The 24,974-nt window shown below is 51.8% G+C and overlaps 4 protein-coding genes across 15 annotated transcripts in view; 2 read left to right on the top strand and 2 right to left on the bottom strand.

The window, feature by feature from the left end:
- On the top strand, positions 1-8,735 carry MMP19 (matrix metallopeptidase 19). Of its 2 annotated transcripts, none has more exons than XM_084758523.1 (9): positions 1-265; positions 693-778; positions 2,930-3,060; positions 3,221-3,436; positions 4,147-4,392; positions 4,935-5,060; positions 5,804-5,968; positions 6,132-6,259; positions 6,403-8,735. In XM_084758523.1, exons 1-9 carry the CDS (start codon positions 176-178, stop codon positions 6,799-6,801), a joined length of 1,587 nt encoding a protein of 528 aa, XP_084614649.1. In that variant the 5' UTR covers positions 1-175; the 3' UTR covers positions 6,802-8,735. The 2 variants fall into 2 exon arrangements, with proteins under 2 accessions (XP_084614649.1, XP_084614650.1); XM_084758524.1 differs by having other exon boundaries at positions 19-81.
- Positions 7,358-13,132, bottom strand: LOC311584313 (transmembrane protein 198-like). 6 transcript variants are annotated; one of them, XM_084758537.1, is made up of 6 exons: positions 12,329-13,132; positions 11,986-12,126; positions 10,871-10,985; positions 9,759-10,340; positions 9,221-9,381; positions 7,358-9,097 (listed from the first exon to the last, which is right to left on the bottom strand). In XM_084758537.1, the coding sequence occupies exons 1-6, from the start codon at positions 12,329-12,331 to the stop codon at positions 8,960-8,962; spliced, it is 1,140 nt and encodes a 379-aa protein (XP_084614663.1). In that variant the 5' UTR covers positions 12,332-13,132; the 3' UTR covers positions 7,358-8,959. The 6 variants fall into 6 exon arrangements, with proteins under 6 accessions (XP_084614663.1, XP_084614667.1, XP_084614665.1 ...); XM_084758541.1 differs by lacking the exon at positions 11,986-12,126 and having other exon boundaries at positions 10,917-10,985; XM_084758539.1 differs by lacking the exon at positions 11,986-12,126 and having other exon boundaries at positions 12,329-13,130.
- DNAJC14 (DnaJ heat shock protein family (Hsp40) member C14) lies at positions 11,817-24,005 on the top strand. 4 transcript variants are annotated; one of them, XM_084758502.1, is made up of 8 exons: positions 13,173-13,342; positions 13,817-15,267; positions 18,848-18,954; positions 19,514-19,633; positions 22,585-22,745; positions 22,831-22,933; positions 23,068-23,306; positions 23,452-24,005. In XM_084758502.1, the coding sequence occupies exons 2-7, from the start codon at positions 13,861-13,863 to the stop codon at positions 23,276-23,278; spliced, it is 2,109 nt and encodes a 702-aa protein (XP_084614628.1). In that variant the 5' UTR covers positions 13,173-13,342; positions 13,817-13,860; the 3' UTR covers positions 23,279-23,306; positions 23,452-24,005. The 4 variants fall into 4 exon arrangements, with proteins under 4 accessions (XP_084614630.1, XP_084614628.1, XP_084614629.1 ...); XM_084758504.1 differs by lacking the exon at positions 13,173-13,342 and adding an exon at positions 11,817-11,838 and having other exon boundaries at positions 23,068-24,005; XM_084758503.1 differs by having other exon boundaries at positions 13,173-13,311; positions 23,068-24,005.
- A 313-nt stretch (positions 24,006-24,318) lies between these two features.
- The window catches only part of ORMDL2 (ORMDL sphingolipid biosynthesis regulator 2), a 92,552-nt gene continuing 91,896 nt past the window's right edge, over positions 24,319-24,974 (bottom strand). For all 3 annotated transcript variants that reach the window (XM_084758613.1, XM_084758612.1, XM_084758614.1), the window contains exon 4: positions 24,319-24,827. In XM_084758613.1, the coding sequence (XP_084614739.1) occupies positions 24,692-24,827 (136 nt within the window). In that variant the 3' untranslated portion in view covers positions 24,319-24,691. The remainder of the gene's footprint in view (positions 24,828-24,974) is intronic.

Genomic DNA, 24,974 nt, shown 5'->3' with positions numbered 1-24,974 from the left:
TCCTACTGCCCCCCCCCAACCCCCATTCTCCACAGTGGAAGTTTATAAAGAGGACCAGAGGTTGACAGGGAAGACCTGGAGGTAAGAGTCCCCTGCCTAGCCCTGCTCCTCAGGCTCCCAGAAGTCTCAGGTCAGAGGGCTCGGGCAGCCTCGGAAGCTCTTGTCTGCTGGGACTATGGACTGGCACCAACTGTGGCTGTGCTTCTTACTGCCCATGACAGGCTCGGGCCGGGCTCTGGGGCCTTCTGAGAAGGAGGCAGTCTTGGTGAGTCTTCTGGGCAAAGGAGGGCTCAGACCACGTCATAGTGTTCGCTAGCTTCCCTCTTGCCCCACAGCCTACTTGCCCCACAGTCCACCTGCCTGTCCTGATTTGCTTTGCATCCTGCTATGCTGCCCACTTCCTGCTCTTTCCCTTGTTCCATCTGAGGTCCCAGACTCCTTCCGTGTCTGTCCCCTTCCCCCCTCATGGGCCTTGTTAGGACATTTGGATTGTTTGTTTGAGACAGGGTCTCACTATGTAGCCCTGCCTGGCTTGGAACTTGCTGGGTAGACTGTAGATCTCATAGAGATCTGCCTGCCTCTGCCTCCAGAGTGCTGGGATCAAAGGCGTGCGCCACCACGCCCAGCTTCTTTTAGGTCACTGGAAACTTGACCCGGAGACTAACCTTCTTTCCACCTCTATGTTGTTATAGGATTACCTGTTGCAATATGGGTATCTACAGAAGCCTCTAGAAGGAGCTAATGACTTCAGGCTACAAGATGTCACAGAGGCTCTAAGGTGAGGCTCTAAGGCCACAAGGCTCATGCTTTCACAGGTCCTTCCTCTCTGTAGGCCCACCTCTGCTTGACCCCAGTCCACAGCGGGGATCTGTAGGGTGGTGGAATGTGAGGTGAGAGTCAGGGTGAGGAGCACCAGGCCAGGCGTGGTGGCCCACAGCTGTGATCTCAGTACTGGGGTGGCAGAGACAAAAGCATTAAAAGTTGGAGACTAGGCTGGGCATGGTGGGGCGCACCTTTAATCCCAGCACTTGGGATGCAGAGGCAGGTGGATCGCTGTGAGTTCAAGACCAGCCTGGTCTACAAAGGGAGTCCAAGACAGCCAAGGTTACATAGTGAAACCTTGTCTCGAAAAAACAAAAAACAAACAAACAAACAAACAAACAAAAAACAACAAAAAACAAAAAAGTTGGAGATGAGGCAGCCGGCATGGTGACGCACACCTTTAAACCCAAAACTCAGGAGGCAGAGGCAGGAGAATCTCTGTGAGTTCGAGGCCAGGCTGGCCTATAAAGAGAGACCAGGACAGCCAGGGCTACACAGAGAAACCCTGTCTTCAAACCCCCACCCTACACCAAAAGTTGAAGACTAGCTGGGTGTGATTGTTCACGTCTTCAATCGGAGGATTCTACTTTCTAGCATTTAGGAGGCAGAGGCAGAGGTAGGTGGATATCTGTGAGTTCCAGGCCAGCTAAGTGAGACACTGCCTTAAAAAAAAGGGAGAAGTGGACAAGATGACATCATGGAAAAACAGCTCAGCAGTTAAGAAGATGTGTTGTTCTTCCAGAAGACCAGCACCAATACCCGGAAGCTCCACAGGGTCTGATGCCCTCTTCTGGCTTTCTTGGGCACCTGAACATCTGTAAACAATGTTTACGCATGGAGAAACATACAAAAGAATGAAACCGCCTTCTGCACCCCCTCAGCCCCTAAGACAGGGATTGAGTCTCTGTGATGCTCTAGAATTCACTCTGTAGACCAGGCTGGCCTTGAACTTAGATATGCCTGGATCTGCCTTCCTAGTGCTAGGTTCAAGGGTGTGCGCACCAGCAGCAGCAGCAGCAGCAGCAGCAGCAGCAGCAGCAGCAGTAGCTAAGAACAAAAATTTTAACAAAAGAGCTGGAGGCTAGGCTGGTCCACACAATGGAAAGTCATCTTTATTTTTAATTTTTATTATTACTTTTTGATTCTGTAGCTTAGACTGGCCTGAAATTCTTGGCAATCTGGCCATGAGCTGGGTGTGGTGGTGCACGCCTGTAATCCCAGCACTCAGGAGGCAGAGGCAGGGAGAAGCCCTGTCTTGAAAAAGAAAAAATTATGGGCATGAGCCACCATGCTGAGATAGAGTTTTTGTCATGATAATTTTTTTTGTTTGTTTGTTTTTCAAGACAGGGTTTCTCTGTGTAGCCTTGGCTGTCCTGGTCTCACTTTGTAGACCAGGCTGGCCTCGAACTCACAGTGATCTGCCTGCCTCTGCCTCCCAAGTGAGTCTAGGACAGCCAAGATAACACAGAGAAATCTTGTCCCATGGGGTGGGGGTGGGGAATACTGCCATGAATTTGAGGCCAGCCTGTGTTCCAAAGTGAGTTTAAGGCCAGCCAAGGCTATAAAGTGAGACCTTATCTCGAAAAGATAAATAAACAAAGAAATGAGGAACACAGCCAATGGATGTGCTGAGGCCCAGAGCATGCCTTTGGAGGCACTGTCCTTCATAAAATACGGATAGTTACATACAGTCCACAGGAGGTAATGCACGCACATGTAAAGCTGTGGGCTGAAGTCGCCCCAGTGCAGGCTGGAAGGTGAGTACAGCAGGCTGAAGTGGGGAGCAAAGCAGCTATGAGGGAGACTCTCCAGAAGGTGCTGGCCAGGGAGTAGAGTGGGCCTGCTCACTAGATCAGAAAGCCAGAAAGTGTGGAAAGAAGGGAGGCCACACTTTAGGGCTTCCTCAAAACATCCTGAAAACGGGGAGATGGAGCTGGGAGTGCTGCCATTTCTACAGGCAAGAAGACAAAGCCCCCGTTGTGAGCATTAGAGGCTGGAGGGTCCTCTTCAGCTCCAGACTTGGGGCACTAGGAGGCCAGAGATCTATCCTCAATTTCAAGCCATCCCAGATCCACCTGCCCTTGTGGACCGACCTCTCTCTTTCTAGAGCTTTCCAGGAAGCCTCTGAACTGCCAGTTTCAGGTCAGATGGATGATGCCACCAGGGCCCGTATGAAGCAGCCTCGTTGTGGCCTGGAGGATCCCTTCAACGAGAAGACCCTTAAATACCTGCTTCTCGGTGAGGACTGAGTCTGGGAAGGGAAGGAGAGGGCGGCCTGGCTCTGAGGGAGGGTGGCGTTGGGGCAGCCTGGGGTGTTCAGTAGCCTGCTGAGAAGGGTGCTCAGTCCCTTCACCCCGGGAAGTTGTGTTTCTAACTTCCTTTCTTGTCCTTTAACCAGGCCACTGGAGAAAGAAGCACTTGACATTCCGCATCTTGAACCTGCCTTCGACCCTCTCAGCCTCCAGAGCCCGGGCAGCCCTGCATCAGGCCTTTAAGTATTGGAGCAGTGTGGCCCCCCTGACCTTCCGGGAGGTGAAAACCGGATGGGCTGACATCCGCCTCTCTTTCCATGGCCGCCAAAGCTCATACTGCTCCAACACCTTTGATGGGCCTGGTAGGCTTTGCTTCTTAGCTTTCCACAGACCTTAGCACTAAACTGTTCCCTTGAGCCAGGTTCTGAGGGACCTTAAGGTTCAGGTGGTCAGTTTTACCCAGCTTACTCTGTACTCCGACCCTGTAACAGCCCCCAGAGGAACTGTTAATCACCTAGCTGGGCCCTTACTACGTCTCCTCTTTCAATCTTATGCCTGGCTTTCATTTTTTTTAATTTAATTTTAATTTATGTGCATATGTTAGTGTAGGGGTATCAGGTCTTGGAATTACAGACAGTTGTGAGCTGCCATGTGGGTGCTGGGAATTGAACCTGTGTCCTTTGGAAGAGCAGGCAGTGCTCTTAACCACTGAGCCATCACTCCAGCCCCATTTCTTCTCTCAGACCTCACCCCGAGAGGGAGCTGGGTCACAGAGGAGAGCATGGGCCGGGGTGGTGAAGATTTTGTTTTGGGCTTCTGGGAGTGATGATGGGAAAGCACCTAAGGTAGCTATGGCTGTGCATCCTGCATCTCAATGTGGTCCAAGCTGGCACAGAACCCACTGCGCAGCTGAGGATGACCCTGAACTTCTGATCCTCCTGTGTCCACCTTCTAAGTGCTGTGATTACCGGTGTGTCACCACACTCGACAGTGCCTTGAGTATACGGCAGGCAGGGTGTGCTGCCTGTCAGTGCGGGCTCTCACGGCACTGTCTACCGTTGCCTCTGTCCAGGAAAGGTCTTGGCCCATGCTGACATCCCGGAGCTTGGCAGTGTACACTTTGACAAAGACGAGTTCTGGACTGAGGGGACCTACCAAGGAGTGAACCTGCGCATCATTGCTGCCCACGAAGTCGGCCACGCCCTGGGACTTGGGCACTCCCGATATACCCAGGCACTCATGGCTCCTGTCTATGCTGGCTACCAGCCCTACTTCAAGCTGCATCCAGATGACGTGGCAGGGATCCAGGCTCTGTATGGTGAGCATAAGAGTCAGCCTGACAAATAACTCTCTAGCCTCAAGGAGACAATACTAGCTTTCATGGAGTGAAACGGCTTGGCATCTTTCTCTTCCTCTGCCCAGTTCAGCAAGCTATTCATCCTCAAAAAACTGTCTCTATTTTTGACCCTTTTATGTCTAATCATCCTTTCTGGACCTTCTTCCCCTCACACCCCAATCCTTCTTTGTTGTTTGGAGACAGGGTCTCTATGATGTAGCTCTGGCTGTCCTGGAACTTGCCATGTCACTCAGCCTGGCCTCAGACCTATAGCAACCCATCCTTAGTGCTGGGATTACAGGTGTGTGCCACCATGCCTAGCAACCCCACTCTTGAAGATGTAGACTATACACTGCCAGGAAACTTCCTTTTCATTGGCGCTTCTCAAAACTAAGCCGTCTCCAGCATATTGCCGACCACCAAGGGAAACCTCTCAGAATCCCCCCTCTCTCTCTCTGTGGGGCATTTGGCCAGAATGTACAGCAGACAAGAGGAGACTTGTTTGGACTTCTTTCTCTACGCAGGCAAGAGGAGCCCAGACACAGGAGATGAGGAGGAAGAGACCGAGGTGCCCACTGTGTCACCAGTGACCACAGAACCCAGTCCCATGCCAAACCCGTGTGGCACTGACGTGGATGCAGTGATGTTGGGTGAGGCCCTTCGCCGACGGGCTATTGGCAGGCAATGGGGACAGGCTACCGACTCCAGCGCCTGGATGGATGGGGTGGTGTTGGACCTCAGTGGGCGCATTGGGGTTGGATTCCAGGAAGTGGCTGGTAACCAGGGAAGAAGACGTGCAGAGTGGAGAGGGAACACTCAGAGCCAAATTAAAAGAGGGCTAGGTAGAGCTGGGTGTGGTGGTGCTCTGGGGAGGCAGAGGCAGGTGGGTCTCTGAGTTCCAGGTGTGCCTGGTCTACAGAGTAAGTTGGATTACACAGAGAAAGCCTGTCTCGAAAAAAAACCAAACACACTTGGGAGGCAGAGGCAGGCGGATCGCTGTGAGTTCAAGGCCAGCCTGGTCTACAAAGAGAGTCCAGGACAGCCAAGGCTACACAGAGAGACCTTGTCATGAAGAAAAGAAAAAAAAAAAAAGAAAAAGAAAAAACCAAACAACACAGAACAAAAACATGTGGAAACATAACAAGATGGAACTGGCTGCAATGCCTGTTAGAGAAGGCTTTGCACCTGGTTGGAAAACTACCCGGCGTGGAGCACGAGGTCTCCAAAGAGAAACAGCTGACTGACTGGAGCGGCTCGGCTCTGTGTCTTCCATCTCTGCCCTTTTTTCTTGAAGTTGACTTTTTGAAGAGGCCATCAGTGGCCAGGAAGGAATCCACCCGAGACACTCATGAGTCCTTGTCTCTCAAACTTACTGACGTGATTCTGTTCTCAGGGCCTCGTGGGAAGACCTATGCTTTCAAAGGGGACTATGTGTGGACTGTGACAGATTCAGGGCCGGGCCCCTTGTTCCGAGTGTCTGCCCTGTGGGAGGGGCTCCCTGGGAACCTCGACGCTGCTGTCTACTCCCCTCGGACACGACGGATTCATTTCTTCAAGGGTGAGTGGGGTACTAAGGTCTCACCTAAGGGCCTAGTCACCAAAAAGCTGTGGATGGGAGCAGGGGTGGGGGTGCCTTGAGAAATGTCTGAGAGCAGGAGAGAGGGACTGAAAGGTCCCATCTGATGACAGAGGCGACTTACTCTTCCTTTGACCATTTTCAGGAAACAAGGTGTGGCGCTACGTAGATTTCAAGATGGCTCCTGGCTTTCCCATGAAACTCAACAGGGTAGAGCCCAACCTGGACGCAGCTCTCTATTGGCCTGTGAATCAAAAGGTGTTCCTTTTTAAGGTATAACAAAGCTGAGGGTAGTGCCTTCTGAGGAGGGGCACAGTCTCCCCCTTAAAGGGCACCTTCTACAGTCTGGGTCAGCAAGCGTCTGGGGTCCCTAAGCATTTTTCCTGATTCTCTTCTTCATATCCACCCCAAATTAGGGCTCAGGATACTGGCAATGGGACGAGCTGGCCAGAACTGACTTCAGCCGCTACCCCAAACCAATCAAGAAGTTGTTTACTGGAGTTCCAGACCGGCTCTCGGCAGCTGTGAGCGGGCAAGATGGCCAAGTCTACTTCTTCAAGGGGAAAGAGTATTGGCGTCTCAACCAGCAGCTTCGGGCGGCCAAGGGCTATCCCAGAAATATCACAGGCTGGATGCACTGCAGTCCGCAGACCCCAGACCCCGACTCACTAACCCGACACACTACTCCCTCCACAGCAGACACAGTAGTGGACGCTACTCCCTCAACCATGGGCGCCATCTTGGACATTACTCCCTCAGCTACAGCCTCTGCAACCCTTCCATTCCCTGCTAACGTCACCCCACTAGGGGCCTAAGGACTAATCAGTGTCTGCTCATTGGGATTGTGCCGATGTTACCAGATGGGCACCCACCGTAGACCTCATGCCCATAACCATTCCAGTTCTGGATGGCACTCTCCTGTTCCCCCTTCTGCGTCAGTCCCCAGTTCCCATTTCCCCTTGTCATATAGCTTGCTCTTTCTTGCTTCCTTCTTTTTCTTTCTTTCTTTCTTTTTTTTTTTTTTTTTCGAGACACGGTTTCTCTGTGTAGCCTTGACTGTCCTGGACTGACTTTGTAGACCAGGCTGGCCTTGAGCTCACAGCGATCCGCCTGCCTCTGCCTCCCGAGTGCTGGGATTAAAGGCGAGCGCCACCACGCCCGGCTCTTTCTTTCTGAGACAGGGTTTCTCTGTGTAGCCTTGGCTGTCCTGGACTCACTCTGTAGACCAGGCTGGCCTCGAACTCAGAGATCTGCCTGCCTCTGCCTCCCGAGTGCTGGGATTAAAGGCCTGCGCCACCGCTGCCTGCACACTAGCTCCTACAAGTGTGTCAACTATTCTCTGGTGGAGGGATATTGTCAATCTACCAGGTCTTTTTCCTTTCCTTTTCTTTGACAGGGTCTTTCTACATAACAATGGCTATGGCTATCAGCTATGTAGACCAGGCTGGCTTCGAACTCAGAGATCCGCCTGCCTCTCGAGTGCTGGGATTAAAGGCGTGCACCACCACGCTGGGATTAATGCATGTGCTACCATGCCCGGCTGTCAGTTGGGTCTTTCCTAACAGGAGGCAGCAGGTCAGCTGGCAGCCTGAGCTAGTGGATCTGCGTTTACTAAAGGCTAACTTCATGTTCCCGAGAGAGCTGGGCTGGCTGTGTGTACATATGTGTTGTATACGGTGGTGTCTGAGCAGATCTTGAGGAGGAAGATTAGCTTTGTTCTGTGGTGCAAAGCAGCAGCAGGAGAGGCCCAACTCCCCAGTTGACTTCTCAATGCCATTTTATTCCCATGGTTCTTTGTTCCTCCTTCCGTTACAGATTTGTTGCTCAGGGGAAGGGTAGGCCTACCTTCGTACTGCCTGGGAAACCCGGAAGCAGACGATGGTCAGGAGAGCCAGAGGGGGGCTGGGCGGGGGGGGGGGGGGGGGAGTTAGACCGGGTTAGATTATCTATGTTGAGAGACACAGAAGGCACTTGACTACCGTGCAGCCCTGAATACCAGGCTCCTCTGAGCAAGAAGGCGACAACCAGCCCTGTGGGCCAGTGCTCTGTTTGGAGAGAGGGGAGCTGAGGCAGATGCTGTGGTCTTCCCCCACTGAGGAGAGAGGGGACAGCACCATGGAGGATGGTGCTCCCCACTGAGGTAGAGGGGACTCATGGCTATGGGGTCTAGGTAGAAACGCTAACCAGAAGCCCAGTTACCCCCCCAAAAGGAGGCTGGGAGATCTTGGAGCACCTCTGTGCCGTCCTCCCTGTACGGTGGAGCACACCTTTAATACTAACATGGGAGGCAGAGGCAGGAAGATATCTGTGAGTTCAAGGCCAGCATGGCCTACAGAGTGAGTTGCAGGATACCCAGAGCTACATAGAGAAACCCTGTCTCAAAAATGAAAAAAAAAAAAAAAACCAAAAAAAAAAAAAACCCAAAAACAAAAAAAACCCAACCAACTGGCTGGGCACGGTGATGCACACCTTTAATCCCAGCACTCAGGAGGCAGAGGCAGGCAGATCACTGTGAATTTGAGGCCGGCCTGGTCTACAAAGTGAGATGAGGACAGCCAAGTATACACAGAGAAACCCTGTCTCAAAAACAAAAACAAATAAAAACCAACCAACCAACCAAAAACCCCAAAACCAAATGTGTATTTGGGAATTGGTTGTAGTTCAGTGATAGAATACGTGCCTACTATGGGCAACACTCTGGGTTCTACCCCTGAATTACAGGAACCAATAAAAAGCTATTTTGGGCAGACCTCCTCGGTGTGGAGTCAGTGTGTCTGGGGACTAGGGCACCTCTACTTCTGGATAGAGGTAGGTGTTTGTATTCTCACTCTTCTCTGTCTCTAAAAGGCTTGGTCTGGGCAGAGAACCAAGTCCAAGGGGAGGGAGATCTGTGTGGGTGCTGTGGGCTCAGGCCCTGTCCACACAGCGATCCCCTGCCCTCACTAGGGGATCAGTGTCTCTGCAGGGCTAGGCTCAGGTCTGGTCGGGGTGAGAAGGTGTCGTAAGGAGGACAGTGGAGCTGCAGTCAGAATCCAGGTCCAGGATAGTGTGGGGAGCGGGAGCCCGGGTGCCTGGGCCCAGCTGGCACTCAGGGAGACTCTGGAGACAACTCTGAATGGATACAGGGCAGAGAAAGTAGAAAGGTTCTGCATCAGAGCCCCCCTCAGCTCATCCTGGCCAGCACCGTATGCCCTCTGACCCATCCTCCTCAGGGTGCCTCACCCTCCCACTTACTGGAGCTGCACCCCGAGCAGGGCTCCGGATACGGTGGGGAAGCTGACTCCCACAGCTGCCTTCACACACTGCCACCCGAGGGGGCTTCCGATGCCACTTGGCCTCTCGCTGATGATGGGTCTGAAGGAGCTGGAGATGCCTTCGCCGGCCGCTCAGGACCACTGTCGGGGAGGAGGCGATATGGGTTCTTTAGGCCCTGGACACCAAGCCCAGCCAGAACCAGACTCCGTAGAAACCCACTTGGCCTCTCTCTCGTGGGCTTTCTCAAGCTGCTCCTTCTCTTCAGTTAGTGGATTTGTTTTACAGTTCCCTCCTACCCTTCTCTGGGATCCCTCCGCCCTCCGACCAGAGTCCTCAATAAATCCCCTGCATCTCCCGGCAGTTTTTCTTTTTATTCTACCCAGACTTCCTTTGGCTAGTTCAGCTTTAACTGCAGTGCCCCGCTCTGTGTGACACGGGGACTCCTTCCCTCACGTGTAGGAAGCAGGGATAGTCGCAGGAGCAGGCCGGCTGCTTTTGTGCCACAGCACTAACTCACCATTGGTGCGGTTACCGCATTCCTCAGCCATGAGTTTCCACTGGGCTAGTGTCCCAAGAGCCCCCAAGACTGGCCAGGCCCCCAGTAAGACCCAGCTATACCAGCAAAGGGGGAGCAACTCTGGAAGCGCCTGCAGGCGTTCAGCCAGCCGAGTGCCCAGCGCCAGTCCTTCCACGAAGTAGTCAGCGCAGGCCACCAGCACAGCAGCCCCTAGCAGCGCCGTGCCAAGGACCGTGAATGGGCGTGGCCATCCAAGCGTGAGCAGGGCCCCCAGCAGCGCCAGTCCCATCAGCCCACCGACTGGCACCCAGGCTGAGTGTGGCTGGTAGACGGCTTCAGTGCCCAGTAAGGCGCCAGCGCCCAGGGTCAGACCTAGCAGGAGACCAGTCAGAAAGAGCCCAACACTGCGAACCAGCATGGTGACCAGGCCGCAGAGGAGTCCAATGCCCAGCGCGATGCCGGCGCTCACTTCCAGGCTCAGCTGTGTCTCCAGCACCCGCTCCTTATGGCACAGCAGGAAGATCACCAGAGCTCCTGACAGCAGACCGGAGAGAAACATCACCGCCTTGAAGCATCGGTAGCCTGGGAGGGAGGCAGGAGGCACTGAGAAGGCGGAAGGGGGCGGGTCCTACAGGGATGGTTTTGGTGTATAGGGAGGGAGAGCAGAAGCCAGGAGCATCCCACCATGGGGACCTCGAGAAAACGGGAAGAAAAGGCTGCACCAGCTACAGGAGGGGGACAGCCAGAAACTCTGAGGGGGCAGGTGGAGAGATCAGGAGGTAGAACGGATACACCGTGGAGAGGATGGTACGCAGGAAGTCACCACAGACTGACTCAGATTCCAGGGAAAGCTGAAATCTCTGGTGAGGGGGACAATCGGGGAATGGGATGTTTGAGGTACGAGACAAATGAAAGGCAAAGAATAGAGCCAAGGGTGAAAGCCAGAGGGCACGGGCAAACCAGAATGACCAGAAGCTGCCAGAAGCAGGATGGGAAACGCTGAAGGCAGGCCTCCCCTGAAACGGGAGGTGGAGTGGCCTGGGAACACAGCCTCTGGAGGAGAACAGTCTTAGGAGGCTGCCCGCCCCCCACGCCCTGGGCCCGGCCCTCACCAAAGCAGCCATAGATGATCCCAAAACAGCAACAAAGGGCGCACACCAGGGCGGGGGTCAGTTCCAGGCTGTCCTGGGGTTCCAAGATGCATCTCGGGTCTGGAGGCTCAGGGAACTGTTGGTTAAAGGGCCTGGGGTCAGACGTTACAGTCAGGGGCAGCAAGGCTTTCTCCATGGCCGCAGCGTGGAAGGTCACAGCCTTTCACCCATCCGTAACTGTGTGGCCGGGGGGGGGGGGCTCGTGAACCTGTAAAAGAACAGAGAGCAGAAACCACAGGACCTTGAGGATTCTGAACTTCCGTTTCTTTTGAAAAGTGATCTGTTCCAAGTAAAAAGCAACTCCCCCCCCCAAACACCCCCCCTCCGCTGTTGGGAGTCAATACCAAGCCCTGCCAAAGCCGACAGGGTAGGGTCAATTGAGTGAGGAGAGGAAGGAAGAGGACAGAGTGAGTCATCCTAGGGTCCCAGGACAACTGCTCACCACCCTGCAGCGCTGAGGAGAGCAAAGGATGGAACTGCTCCCCGCCAGCTTCGTCTCAGCCCAGGGGGCTTAGGCACAGGGTGGCCACTGGCTGCCAGCCACTGTGTTCGTGGCTTCCTAAACTCCTGCAAGGCAGAGCCCAAACCCTGTGAGCTAAACGCAACCCCCAAAGAAGAAAGGGAACAGGCATTTAAAGAGTTTCAAATAAGGAATTAAGAGTCGCCCTAACAGCGTCTGTCAGGATTTTGAAGTCTTGGGCTTCATCCCAGGGCCTGAGGGAGTGGGGGTGGGGGTGGGGGGGCTAGGGGGCGGGGGAGGGCAAGCAGGCGCCCTGTCCACAGCTGCCTCATGTCCTGGTAGCCACTCGCTACTCGCCTGGGACACGCATGGGAATTGTCCCACCCACCCTCTCATCCAGGCATGCCTGGGCTGCCAATGGGATTTGGATTCCCATCCTGAGGGATCCCTGAGGAAGGCTGGCGCTGAGGTACTGCGGGGAGGCGGGCGAGGCGGATGCACTTTCCTTTGGCTGCCTTTGGGATATTGAGGTCTTAGGCTGAGGGCTGGATTGGAGAACTCCTGGGGCTCTGGGACCCAGAACAAGGAGAGGTCAGGGAGGTTATTAGTTACTCACCAGCCTGCAGTGCTGAGGAGAGCTGAAGGGGCAGACCTGCTTCCCTAGGCCTCCATGCCAGCCCGGAGGTCCTAGGCGTGGAGGTGGCCGCTGGCCGCAGGCATCCCCCCAGGGCCACCGTGCTCCTTGCTTCCTAAACTCCTGCAAGTCGGAGCCCAAACCCTGTGAGCTAAATGCAATTAGCTTGGGGATGGGGGGGTGCTTGTGTGTGGAGGAAGGAGACAGGGTGTGTGTAAGGGGGGAGGATGACATCACGGGGCGGGCCCCCTCAATCTTTACCCCTGTGTGTGGGGGAACCCAGACTACCTACGTCTTTAATCCAGGACTACGGACCCCCCCTTACCATAGCAATGAAGACTTTTGGGATGCCCACCAAGGCTGAGACGGACGGTTTCTGACTGTTGAGGAGATTAATTAACAACTTGACGTTTTCAAAGCCCGAGTGGGGTCCCAAAGCACCCCCAGGTCCAGCTTGGTTTCTCCCACTTCCCAGAGAATTGGAGTATTGTCTTCTGCACAACCGGGTGGTCGGGATCCGGGGTTGCAGGGAAGTTTTTGTTCTGTTTTGTTTTTTTTAAACCAGTGCTGGTGGGGGGTGCTCATAGGTAAAACAAACAAACAAACAAAACTTGTGGAGCAAGACGCGTGACTGGTGGGGACACTGACAGAACTGTAAGGCTTTAGGAGTGCAGAGGAGAGGATCCATCGAGGGTCTGCGTAGGGGTGTGGGGGGGGGCACGTGCTGGCGTCGACCCAAAGCTTACTACATAAATGAAACGCAAAGCGGCACGCGGAGGTGTGCTGGGATCTGAGCTCCGCGGAGCCAAGCTTCGGGTCCCCTTCTCTGGCTCGCCCGTGCGCCGCGCTCACAGGGGGCGGGCGGGTCGGCGGGGTCGCGCGTGGAGCTAAGGGACACACGCTTCTCCTCTTCCTCTCCGGCTGCACAGCCGACAGGGAAGGGTCTTGGGTGTGCGCAGACCGTGTGTGGCTCGGCGGCTGCCCTGCCCCTCGCAGCTCCTCCAGCGCGCAGCGCGCCCGGCGTGGTCCGCGGGCTGGCCGCCCGAGGGCACTTTAAGGGGCGGGGCCCGGGTGCTCTAGCACCGCCCCCTCGGTCGGCTTGCGCCTCGGCCAACCGCTTCTCTCTTTCCTTCTTCCCGTCTTTTTCGCCCCCCCGGTGACCCCGGAAGTGGAAGTAGGCGGCCGCGGCGGGGACGGAAGGCGGAAGCGGAGCGTGAGCGGGAGGCGGAGCCGGGGGAGCTGCTCTGGTAGCTCCCCCTGGCCTCAGGCGCAGCTGGCTGAGCGGGGAGGAGTTACCGCCGCTGCTCGGTCGGTCGCCTTCGCCCCTGGTACTCAGCCGGTGGGTTCTCCGGTGATCTTTTGCGGGGGCCGCCTCGCTGCTCCGCCCTCAGCTTTTCCTCTAGAGCTGCACCACCCTTTCCTGACAGATTGCGGCCTCTCTCTTTCAGACAGTCTTTTTTTTTTTTTTTTTTGCTAAGAGTATTTCTACCCCCCCCCCCCCACCGCCCACCCCCCCACCCGCCGACCACACCCTTTGCGGAACCCCCCTCCCTCCCTATTTCCCAGGCAGAAGATTATTAGCTTCCTGGAGAAAGAAAAATTAAGATTTCCGGGGGGTAAGGGGGTTTCCGATCAGGGTCGGGGGTGGTGCCAAGCAGGTTTGTGGTCAGTCTCATTCAGGTTTATTGTTAGGGTTAATTTGAGCTCACACGGTCTGGGGGAGGGGGTACATTGCATATGTCCTTTTGAGATGATTTAACTTTATCTCTTGGTTCTATCCTTGACCATGCCTAACTTGATACCTTTGTTACAGGTAATGATGGCTGTGACCTAAAATCCTCAGGAAGCCCCGGGGTCATGGCCCAGAAGCACCCCGGAGGAAGAGGGTTGTGTGGAGCCCACCCCAGTGGTGGCTCCTCCCTCAGGACATCAGGACCCTCTGTGGACCCTGAAATACTTTCTTTCTCACGACTCAGGGACCCGACAGAGACTGCTCCTAATGGTACACGCTGCCTCAAAGAGCACTCTGGCCCTAAATACACACAGCCCCCCAACCCAGCCCACTGGTCAGATCCAAGCCATGGTCCTCCAAGGGGTCCAGGACCACCTAGAGAAGGAGGCTACCCTCAGGAGAGTGAGGCATCTTCAGAAGAGTCAGGAGTGGACCAGGAACTCTCAGGAGAGAATGAGGCTGGGTACCAGCAGGACGTGGGCCCCTCTTTTCTTCCCATTCCACCTGCTTGTAACTGCCAGGGAAGCCCTGGAGTGCCTGAAGGGACTTATTCCGAGGACAGAGATGGTTCTTTCAGCAACATTTGCCACCACTGCGCCTCTCCTGCCTTGGGGGAAGACGAAGAGGTAGAAGAATATGATGATGAGGAACCTCTTAAATTTCCCAGTGATTTTTCACGTGTGCCCAGTGGAAAGAAACCCTCATCCCGGAGGCAGAGGCACCGTTTTCTGGCCAAGGAGGATGCTCGGGAGAGTGGACGCCGAGATCCCAGGTCTCCTGGTCGTCATCGGTTGGGCCGAAAACGAAGTCAGACAGAAAAGCGCAGAGGCCTGGGACTGTGGGGCGCGGAGGAACTGTGCCAGCTTGGACAGGCAGGCTTCTGGTGGCTGATTGAACTTCTGGTATTGGTGGGAGAATATGTGGAGACTTGTGGCCATCTCATTTATGCATGCAGGCAGCTGAGAGGCAGGGACCTGGACCTTTTCCGAGTCTGGGTGGGAGTCTGGGCAGGGCGACTGGGGGGCTGGGCCCATGCCGTGTTCCAGTTTCTACTTCAGAGCTTTTACTGTGCCGCAGGGTTGTTAACCCGTTTTCTTAGGCTAGTGGGTGCTTTCCTACTCGTGGCTCTAGCTCTCTTTCTGGGTTGTCTACAATTGGGCTGGCGGTTTTTGATGGGACTGGGTGACCGGTTAGGTTGGAGGGATAAGACCACATGGCTGTTCTCTTGGCTGGATTGTCCAGCCTTGCATCGTTGCTCGACTCTGCTGAAAGACAGCAGGCCGTGGCAGCAGCTGGTAAGGTTGATTCAGCGGGGCTGGCTGGAGTTGCCTTGGGTCAAGCAGAGGACTAATAAGCAGGATAGCGCACCTGTAGCTAGCGCTCGCTACTGCCAGCCAGAAGAGGAAGTGGCCCGACTTTTGAGCATGGCTGAGGTTCCTGAAGATGAACTAAACCCTTTTCATGTGCTGGGAGTTGACGTGACAGCATCGGATACTGAACTAAAGAAGGCTTATAGGCAGCTGGCAGTGATGGTGAGTACCTTTGCTGCTGCCTGCTGCTTTCCCTGTGCTTTCTGTTCGTGTTTTATGGAGTGTAGAAGTAAGGCAAGGCTGAGCAGGGAGCCAGCCTGACGCTGAAGGATTACACTTCTCTGTTTTGTTTTGTTTCTGAGGCAGAGTTTCACCTTGTAGACAGGCCTCCATCTGTGACTGCTGTTTGCAGGCACTGGCCACCATCCCTCGCTAAGGGCCGCACTCTTATTCTCTGACTGGGGATCGGACTTTCTCTCCTTAGGTTTTTTGTCATGAAGTGTGTGTGTTTGTGTGTGTTACAACAGGCAGGGTTGAACTCACTCTGCAACAGCTAAGTGAAGTTCCTTTACTTAGGGTAGGGAAGAGGCCTACTCAGATAGTCCCTTAGTTGCTCTCACCTGAACAAAGGAATTTTTGTTTTGTTGTTTTGGGATAGGGTATTGCTGTGTAGCTCCAGCTAGCCTTGAATTTGTGATCCTCCTGCCTTTGCTTGTGAAAGTCTGGGATTTTAAGTGCAGTACCATGAATGGTAAAGGAGGAATTTAAAGAAATTATCTTTTGTTTCGGTTTTTGAGACAGGCTGTCCTGGATTGGCTTTGTAGACCAGGCTGGCTTTGAACTCACAGTGATTCACCTGCCTTTGCCTCCCCAGTGCTGGGATTACAGGCATGTGCCGCCACCCTGCCCTGCTGAAATTATCCTTAAAAAAAAACTTTTTATTGATTCTTTCTGAGTTTCATATTGTGCACACCATCCCTACTCATCTCTCCCGTCCCCTTGTATCTGCCCTCTGCCCTTGCAACTTTCCCCATAAAATAACACACGTGAACAAACGAACAAGCAAAACAAACCAAAGCATAGAAAACATCTCATCGTGGAAGCTGTAGTGTGTCACAGTGTATCCCTCTGTCTACACATCTTCACTTGTAAATGCTCACTGCAACGAGTAATTGGTCTGGTCTGGGGTCTCTGGCTTCTGTGACACCATCAATGTTGGCTCCTCTCCGGGCTTCCTCCCGGTTATCCTCTTGCTGCCCTGTGTCATGGAGGTCCTGCAGTTTTGGCTCAGCAGGACCAGCCCTTTCTCATGGCCCAACAGTTCACAGATGAAGTAGACTTTAGTGTGGGCCAACTCAAAGCCCTGATCTGAGCCTGGGTGGTAGGGCCTCTGGGTGACCTCCTCCATCTGCGCTGTATGCAGTGGCGGCAGGTGGGCCTCTGTGTGTCTCTGACCCTGCCAGTGCTGTGTGCTGGAGGGCAGTTCTCTGGCTGTCTTTCCCAGCCTGTGCCGCACAACAAGGTGGTCTGCAGGTCTGTGGGTGTCTCCTGGCTGTACTTTAATGCGCACTGCCATCAGCCCAGCACTGGGACACTGTGATGACCTCCTTGTCCCTGGCCTCAGCACAGTAGCCAGAGGTCTCAGCTCAGGGCAAGTCAGGGAGAAATGGCCCCTTCGGGTGGTTTAGATGTGTAGGCTGAATTACCTCAACAATTTTACTTTATTATGAACTTATTAAACGAGCCTACCTCCCTTACAACCTGACTAGCCTAAATAATAGGGAAAGGAGATTAAGGAAAACAAGAATGAAACCTGGGTGTCAGTTCCTAGGAACAGTTCTCCTGGTGTAGTCAGCAGGATTTCAGCAGACCATGAATTCCACCAAAGTTGCTCCTGGAACCTGGAGCAACTGGAACCAGAAGCCTCAGCCAGAGTCCAAAGCCTTGAAGCTTTCCCTGGAGCAGTTCTCTCTAGGAGCGTCTCAAAGTGCAGGCATGAACAGTCCAAAACCAAGTCCCAGCCCAAAGCCCAGCCCCCTGTTTTGGGCTCATATATATGTCCTCTCAATCTGTTCAAGGATGTTTCTCAGCTGGCAGCAACCAAGCTCCTCCATGAAGTGGTTCTACTTCTAAGTGGAAAGACATCCTGCTCTCTCACATCTAAGTGGTAAACATCCTGCTCTCTTCCCCATCCCACACTTGGGATCAAAACAAAACCAGGTTTCTCTCTCCTACAGATGTGTATGAGTGTTTGCCTCCTTGTACATATGTTCACCACGTGAAGCCTGGTACCAAGGAGATCAGAGTGTGGATCCCCTGAGCGGAGTTACGGATGGTTGTGAGCCAACTAGATAGAGGCTGGGACTGAACCTGGGTCTTCTGTAAGAGCACCATGGTTTTTTTAAGCCACCGAGCCACCTCTCCAGCCCCAGGGGGAAGATTTTTAAACATGGAGAAAAGCACCTCTCCTAGAAAGGCAAGTGTAGACCCAGTACAGGAGTGTCAGGATGTGCACGTGAGTGGCTGGCCCAGGACCAGGAAGAAGAGAGCTTGCGTTTTCTTGGGATGGAGTCTAGAGCCTTGTGTCTGCTGTGTAGGCGAGTGCTGTTCCGCTGAGGTACACACAGCCCTAACCTGAACACAGGAATTCTTTTGTTGTTGTTGTTTTGTTTTTTGTTTTTGGCTTTTTGAGACAGGGTTTCCCTATGTAGCCTTGGCTGTCCTAGACTTGCTTTGTAGACCAGGCTGGCCTCAAACTCACAGTGATCCACCTGCCTCTGCCTCCCAAGTGCTGGGATTAAAGGTGAGTGCCACCATGCTTGGTGAAAACAGGAATCCTAAGAACGAGAATACTCTTAGTTTTTGTTTTTTGTGTTTTTGAGACAGGGTCTCTGTGTAGCCTTGGCTCTGTAAACTAGGCTGGCCTCGAACTCACAGCGATCTGCCTACCTCTGCCTCCCGAGTGCTAGGATTAAAGGCGTGTGCCACTATACCCAGCTAAGACTGAGAATATGAAAGGGAAGAAAAAAGGAGCATAAGTCATAAAGAGGTATGTGTATCATACAAGTGCACGAACATAGGATTGCTTTTGTTAACTATGTAGGTGGGAGTTTTGATGTACTCTATACTTGAGAGAAATTAGTATTACTTTTTGGTGTGCTGAGGATCAAACCCGGAGCCTTGGCTCATCCTAGGCATGCACTCTACAACTGAGCGAAAGCCCCAGCTCTGCTACTATTTCTGTATGTAGGTGTAAACATAATGTGTATAAAATTGCACCCAAAGCTAACTTATACTGATTTTGTACTGGTGTGTGCCACCGCACCCAGCTCAAATGCCTGGATTTAAACTCAGCTCTCTCTGCAAAGCTAGAGTCATTGGCCATTAGGCTATATTGATTCTCTAAAGGATAATGAAAGAGAACTCTTCGATATCAGAATATCTATGATGTGCTGGAGAGATAGCATGGTAGTTAGGAGCATGTGCTGAACAGCTCCCAGCTGCCTCTAGCTCTGGCTCAGGGGGGATCTGCTACCTCCTGAAAATCTTAAATGCAAGGGAAGTGGTTGGATGGTGGCCTAGAGGCTAAGAGTACTCAGCTGCCACTCCTGCAGAGTTTCACATTCCAGTCCCACCATTCACAGTGGCTCACAACCACTACAGCTCCTGTTTGTCTGACACCCTCATCTGACCTTTGTGGGCACCAGACACGCGTGCGCGCGTGCGCGCACACACACACACAACCTGAAATAAGGGAGGGTTTGAATGGATTTGTGATGAAATTTTTCTGTGTTTTGGGTAGGTTCATCCTGATAAAAATCATCATCCCCGGGCTGAGGAGGCCTTCAAAGTTTTGCGGGCAGCTTGGGACATTGTCAGCAACCCAGAGAGGCGGAAGGAGTATGAGATGTGAGTTTGGAACGGGAGGTTTCAGGTGAACTGCATGGGAAACCCTCTAGTAGAAGACCCTGAACTTGTGGGTCCTGATCCCTTTGGGGCTTGCCGACCCTTTCACAGGGGCTGAATATCACATATATTGAGTATCAGTTGTTACTCCTCCTCCTCCTCCTTCTTCTTGTTTTTCCAGACAAGGTTTGTTTCTTTCTCTCTCTCTCCTTTTCTTTTCGAGACAGGGTTTCTCATTGTAGCCCTGGCTGTCCTGGATTCACTTTGTAGATCAGGCTGGCCTTGAACTCACAGAGCTCCACCTGCCTCTGCCTCTATAAGTGCTAGGATTATGGCCACCATGGCTACATATTTTCATTATTAACACATTACATTACAGTGGCAAAATTCCAATTATGAAGGAGCAACAAAAGTAACTTTATGCCTGTGGTCCCCACAGCATGAGGAGCTGCACTAAAGGGCTGCGGCGTTAGGAAGGGTGAGAGCCACTGCTCTGGAGGCATCTAGATCTGTCTCTTTGTACCTTAATACCCTGCGATTTACATAGCCTTTCTCCTTTTAGGAAACGAATGGCAGAGAACGAGCTGAGCCGGTCAGTGAATGAGTTCCTGACAAAGCTACAAGATGATCTCAAGGAGGCAATGAATACTATGATGTGTAGCCGATGCCAAGGAAAGCATAGGTATGACCCAGGACGACGGGTGGGCACGCGACTGCTACAGCCCAGGGATGGAGTAACCAGGCATTTTCCTTTGAGTGTGGAGTATAGGCTGCAACCCTCAAGACTTCTACCTTTCTCCTAGCACTAAGAGATTCAAGATTTAGTGCTGGAGACAAGCCTCCATGATTAAGAGCATTTGCTGGTTTTGCAGAGAATCCAGTTTTGGCTCCTGGCACCTTCAACAGTTGGTTCACAGCTGCCGGTGACTACAGTTCTCGCAAGACTCCTCTGGCTGAGGGCATTTGCATTCATGTATACATGGCACACATGTACATACTTAAAAGTTATAAAAACAAATCTTTGAGAAAAAAAAAAAAGATCGAGCCAGGTGGCTGTGGCATACTCCTGTAATTACAGCACCTGGGAGGCAGAGGGAGGTGGCTCTCTTGTGATTTGAGGCCAGCCTGTTGGACAGAGTGAATTCTAGGACAGCCAGGGCTACATAGAGAAACCATGTTTTTGAAAAACAAAAATCAAGCAAAAAAAGATTGAAGATTCCAACTGCTGATGTAAAACACCAGGTGTGATGACCATGCCTGTGGTGCCGTCACCCGGGTGTGATGACCGTGCCTGTGGTGCCGTCACCCGGGTGTGATGACCGTGCCTGTGGTGCCGTCACCCGGGTGTGATGACCGTGCCTGTGGTGCCGTCACCCGGGTGTGATGACCGTGCCTGTGGTGCCGTCACCCGGGTGTGATGACCGTGCCTGTGGTGCCGTCACCCGGGTGTGATGACCGTGCCTGTGGTGCCGTCACCCGGGTGTGATGACCATGCCTGTGGTGCCGTCACCCGGGTGTGATGACCGTGCCTGTGGTGCCGTCATCTGGGAGGTGGAAGCAGGATGACCTAGGGTATAAGGTCATTCACAGCTACATGTCCAGATCAAGGCTAGTCTGGGCCAGGTGAGAGCCTGGAACAAGAGTCAGTTCTGTAGCCACAAAGGCCTGGCCATGGGCTGGGAGCGTGGATTCAGGTTATCCCCTACACCACGTCAAACATGGGCAGTTTCATAAAATTTTCATTTGCTTATTTTTTAAAATTTTGAATTTTTAAGAAAGATTTATTACTTATTATTATGTATACAGAGCTCTGCCTGCATGTACACCTGCAGGCCAGAGGAGGGTATCAGATCACATTAAAGATGGTTGTGAGCCACCATGTGGTTGCTGGGAATTGAACTCATGACCTCTGGAAGAATAGTCAGAGTGCTCTTAACCGCTGAGCCACCTCTCCAGCCCCTAGATTTTGAATTTTATGTGTTTGTTTGCATTGTATGTGTGCTCAATGCCTGTGTGCCTGGTGCTGGAGGAGGTCGAAAGAGGGCATCAAGGGCCAGAGAGATGTCTCAGTGGTTAAGAGCACTGGCTGTTTCTCCAGAGGACCTCTGTTTAATTCCCAGCCACCATGTGGTGGCTCACAGCCATCCAAAACTCTGACCCCAGAGGATCTGATGCCCAGATGTACACACACTCAATTCACATGAAAGAAACAGAATTTTAAAAACAAATTAAAAAAATAAGGCATCAAATTCCCTAGAACTGGAATGACAGATGGTTGCAGGGCACCATGTAGGCACTGGGAATCAAAAACTATGTCCTCTACAAGAGCAGCAAGTGCTCCTAACTGCTGAGCCATCTCTCCAGCTCCTGAATTTAAAAAAAAAAATTTTTTTTAAATTGCATTTATTTATGTGTGTGCATAGAGGTGCACATGTATGGAAGTCCTAGGACAACTTGCTGGAGTTCTCTTCTTTGACTGTGTGAACCTGGGGCCTTGAACTGGGTCATGAAGCTTGGTAACACATGCCTTTTCCATTGAGCTATCTCACCATCCCAAATTTTTATAGTTAGAGAACAAAATGTATTTAAAATGTTTTCTTTTAGATTTATGTGTGTATGCGTGCTTTGAGTGCATGTATATGCACCCTTTGTCTGGTGATTATAGGGGTTGCATCATGTGGGTGCTGGAAACCAGACCTGGATCCTTGGCAAGAGCAACAGTGTTCTTAACCCCTGAGCCATCTTTCCAACCCCCTCAAGATATTTTTGTAATTACACTAGTGGGAATGTCAGGTAGGCCTCAGATGTAACCTGATGACATTCTTAGCTTTTGCTGGTGGAAGCCAGTGGTCTACCAGTACATTCCAGAGGGTTGTCTGTGTGAGGTGTGGTGTGAAACACAGGCGGGCAGCGAATGCCTAGTAAAGGGGCCAAAGATAATTTGGCTACAGACCTGCAATATTCAGATCCCATAGTCTAATCAATTACCTTTGTAAAGTCTTCAACATAGCTGTGACTTTTGGGTGTGTCATACCATTAGCAGTAAGGAAAGAAAAGGTTTACAAGGCTTTTCTTTTTCGAGGATTTATAGGCAGTTAGTGGTTGTTGGAAGAGAGAAAGTGTCTTAAGTTGTATGGCCTCTGGTAAGGTGCCCAGGCCCCTGTAAGCAACCCTAATGGAACTGATTAGGTCTCTCACACACCTCAGAAATAAGGGACAGGACCTGAAAATGGAACATTAGTTCTAGGTATCAATGGGAACGGGAGGGAGAAAAGAGAAGTAATAGAGGTGCCTAGGATCAAAATATACTGTAAATATGCATGAGAATATAATCAAAGCTATTGTCTATAACTGCTAGATGCTAATAAGACCTTAAAGAAGAAAACATCTTAACTATAGAAACGTGGAAGCTGAGTGTGGAACTATATACCTGAAATCCCAGCACTTGGGAGCCTAAGGCAGAAGAAGCATTACATGTTTAAGTCTAGCCTGGGCTACATACCATGACTCTGCTCAAACTAAGAGAACTGAAGGCAGAGTATAGAGAGGCTGAGTACAGATAACTTTTACTGTTTGGGCCGTATTTGACAGTGATGACCATTTGAAAAGTATTGCTACTGTGTTGGGCTGCAGGAGGTTTGAAATGGACCGGGACCCTAAGAGTGCCAGATACTGTGCTGAGTGCAATAGGCTACACCCAGCTGAGGAAGGAGACTTCTGGGCAGAGTCAAGCATGTTGGGCCTCAAGATCACTTATTTTGCACTGATGGACGGAAAGGTCTATGACATCACAGGTACACTTCTGACCTCTACATACAGGGTATTTCTTCATCTCATTTGCTATGAATGGATGTTTTGGGTAATTATCTCTCTTTGCAGAGTGGGCTGGATGCCAGCGTGTGGGAATCTCCCCAGACACCCACCGAGTTCCTTACCACATCTCATTTGGTTCTCGGGTACCGGGCACCAGCGGTCGGCAGAGGTAGGCGACACTTCTCTCGTTACCCACTATTTCAGATGCCTTGCTCTCTAGGAAGTTTGGGAACTGACTCAGTGTGTGGTTGACTCGGTAGCTGGCTATAATGTCTCCTGCTCATTGTATCTTTTCTCCCTCAGGGCCACTCCAGAGGCCCCTCCTGCTGACCTACAGGATTTCTTGAGCCGGATCTTTCAAGTACCCCCAGGGCCAATGTCCAATGGGAACTTCTTTGCAGCACCTCACTCTGGCCCTGGGACCACTTCGACCTCCAGACCCAACAGCTCAGTACCCAAGGGAGAAGCCAAACCTAAAAGGCGGAAGAAAGTGAGGCGGCCCTTCCAGCGATGACCCCCTTCTCTTCCTCCCTCAGATCAATGTGAGGGAGTCAAAGGGCTGTGCACAGCACAGGATGGGATTCGATTTGTTTATTTTTAAAAACTTTAAAAAGGGAAACATTTAAATTGTTCACTCAGTACTTGGAGGAAACCCATGACCTGTTCTCCCTCTTCCCCAACACGCAGGAACTGAATCTTGTTTTCTGACAATACCAAAGAAATAGGAGGTGGCCAGAGCAAAGGACTTAGGGTCCGGACCTCGTCCAGACAATGTGTCCCTGAGGTATGGGAACTGGGGGTTTTGGGGTCTGTCTGCCTTTATCTTAGCATTTGCTCTCAGAGCAAATGAAACATACCCCTTTTTAAATGAGTGTATCTTATTTCTTAACCATTTCAGGGGTTCCCCTCCCCCTTACCCTGAAGTATTAGCTAAAAGAAAAAGCATGTAGCCCTAATTTTGGAGATACAGAATTCAGAGTGGAAACTGAATTTTTCCTCTGACTTTAACTGTATGGGTAAATCACCTAACTTCAGGCTTGCTGATGCAAGGGTGGCCAAAATTAATTAATTTTTAAAAAGCAGACTTATGCCCTGTGCCCTTGGGTGAGGGGAGGATAGAGGGGTTCCCAGAGGTCCCCTTGTGAGCCAAGGGTTTGTATTTTTTTAAGTTTGTTCATATTTGTATGTATATATCTATTTAAAGCCAGGGGATTATCTTTCTATAAATATATAACTGGCAACTTACATCCTCCTTCTCTTCTTTGCCCATGTAGCTGGGAGTCCTTTTCTGTTTTGGAGACAGGGTCTTGCTATGTGGAACAGACTGGCCTCCAGCTTGCAGTGGTCTTTCTGCCTCTGCCTCCTGAGGGCTGGGATTAGAGGTGTGCGCCACACCTAGCTTGCGAACTCTTTTTTTCCTTGCTGTGACTGAGTGAAAGGTACCCCTATTGGACCAAAGGAGTAGTGACAAAAATTTGTTCAAGTTTGTTTAGTAAGTTGGCATCCCGTATTTCCTCCCCAGCATCATCAGAGCATCTGTCCTGGCTTATCCAATTTCAGCCATAACTGGAAAGACTTTATTTTAAGGAAAATATACAGCAAAACAGAACTTGAAGGAGGTAGGTTTAGAAGATACGGAAAAACATAATCACCAGAAAAGCTGCCCAAACACTGATGGCTCCTTGCTCGATAGAGGGGAGAGAGTGTGCGGCCCTTCACCTTGTCCACCTTTCCTGACTCAGAGAAGCTTGACCCTATGAAGGCCGGGCCCAGGAACCCCGTTTTCCAATTTCTTCCTTCTTGGAGTTTAGCAAGGTTTGTCTTATGCCTCAGGCTTCCAAGATACAGAAGAGAGTGTGGAGAAGAGAGAAACATATCTTATTTCCAGCGTCTTCCCTCAACGCCTGCAGAACTCTCAACCCATCTTTTAGTATTTGTTGATTCCAAAAAGACGAACCCCATGGAACTGGGGCAGCTTAGGCAGCAGCACGCTGAGCAGTGAGGCAGTGTTGATGAGGAAGTGAGCAGCATCATACTTGGTGTAGAAGCTGGCCAGAAGGTAGCTAGGAAGAAAAAAAAAAAAAAGAATGACTGAGGTTGCCCCCCCATTCATGTTTTTCCAATTTTTGAATTATTAGTTTTATTGCATGTGGTCCTTTGTAGTTCAGAGCCATTCCAGCTAAGTCAACAGCATTTACTATGAGGTTCAG

Source organism: Acomys minous, assembly GCF_964271855.1.
Source record: "Acomys minous genome assembly, chromosome: 15".
Lineage (NCBI taxonomy): Eukaryota > Metazoa > Chordata > Mammalia > Rodentia > Muridae > Acomys > Acomys minous.
This window is presented reverse-complemented; position numbering and strand designations above follow the sequence as displayed.

Bases quoted from the DNA above. Each gene is read 5' to 3' on its own strand.
- DNAJC14 (XM_084758504.1), top strand. From the start codon at position 13,861: ATGGCCCAGAAGCACCCCGGAGGAAGAGGGTTGTGTGGAGCCCACCCC. The intron at 18,955-19,513 runs GTGAGTTTGGAA...TTCTCCTTTTAG, and splicing joins AGGCGGAAGGAGTATGAGAT to GAAACGAATGGCAGAGAACG. The intron at 22,934-23,067 runs GTAGGCGACACT...TTTCTCCCTCAG, and splicing joins GGCACCAGCGGTCGGCAGAG to GGCCACTCCAGAGGCCCCTC.
- LOC311584313 (XM_084758536.1), bottom strand. From the start codon at position 12,237: ATGTCATCCTCCCCCCTTACACACACCCTGTCTCCTTCCTCCACACAC. The intron at 10,341-10,870 runs GTGAGGGCCGGG...CCTCCCTCCCAG, and splicing joins GATCATCTATGGCTGCTTTG to GCTACCGATGCTTCAAGGCG. The intron at 9,098-9,220 runs GTAAGTGGGAGG...GTATCCATTCAG, and splicing joins CTGCTCGGGGTGCAGCTCCA to AGTTGTCTCCAGAGTCTCCC.
- MMP19 (XM_084758523.1), top strand. From the start codon at position 176: ATGGACTGGCACCAACTGTGGCTGTGCTTCTTACTGCCCATGACAGGC. The intron at 3,061-3,220 runs GTGAGGACTGAG...TCCTTTAACCAG, and splicing joins CCTTAAATACCTGCTTCTCG to GCCACTGGAGAAAGAAGCAC. The intron at 5,061-5,803 runs GTGAGGCCCTTC...TTCTGTTCTCAG, and splicing joins CGTGGATGCAGTGATGTTGG to GGCCTCGTGGGAAGACCTAT.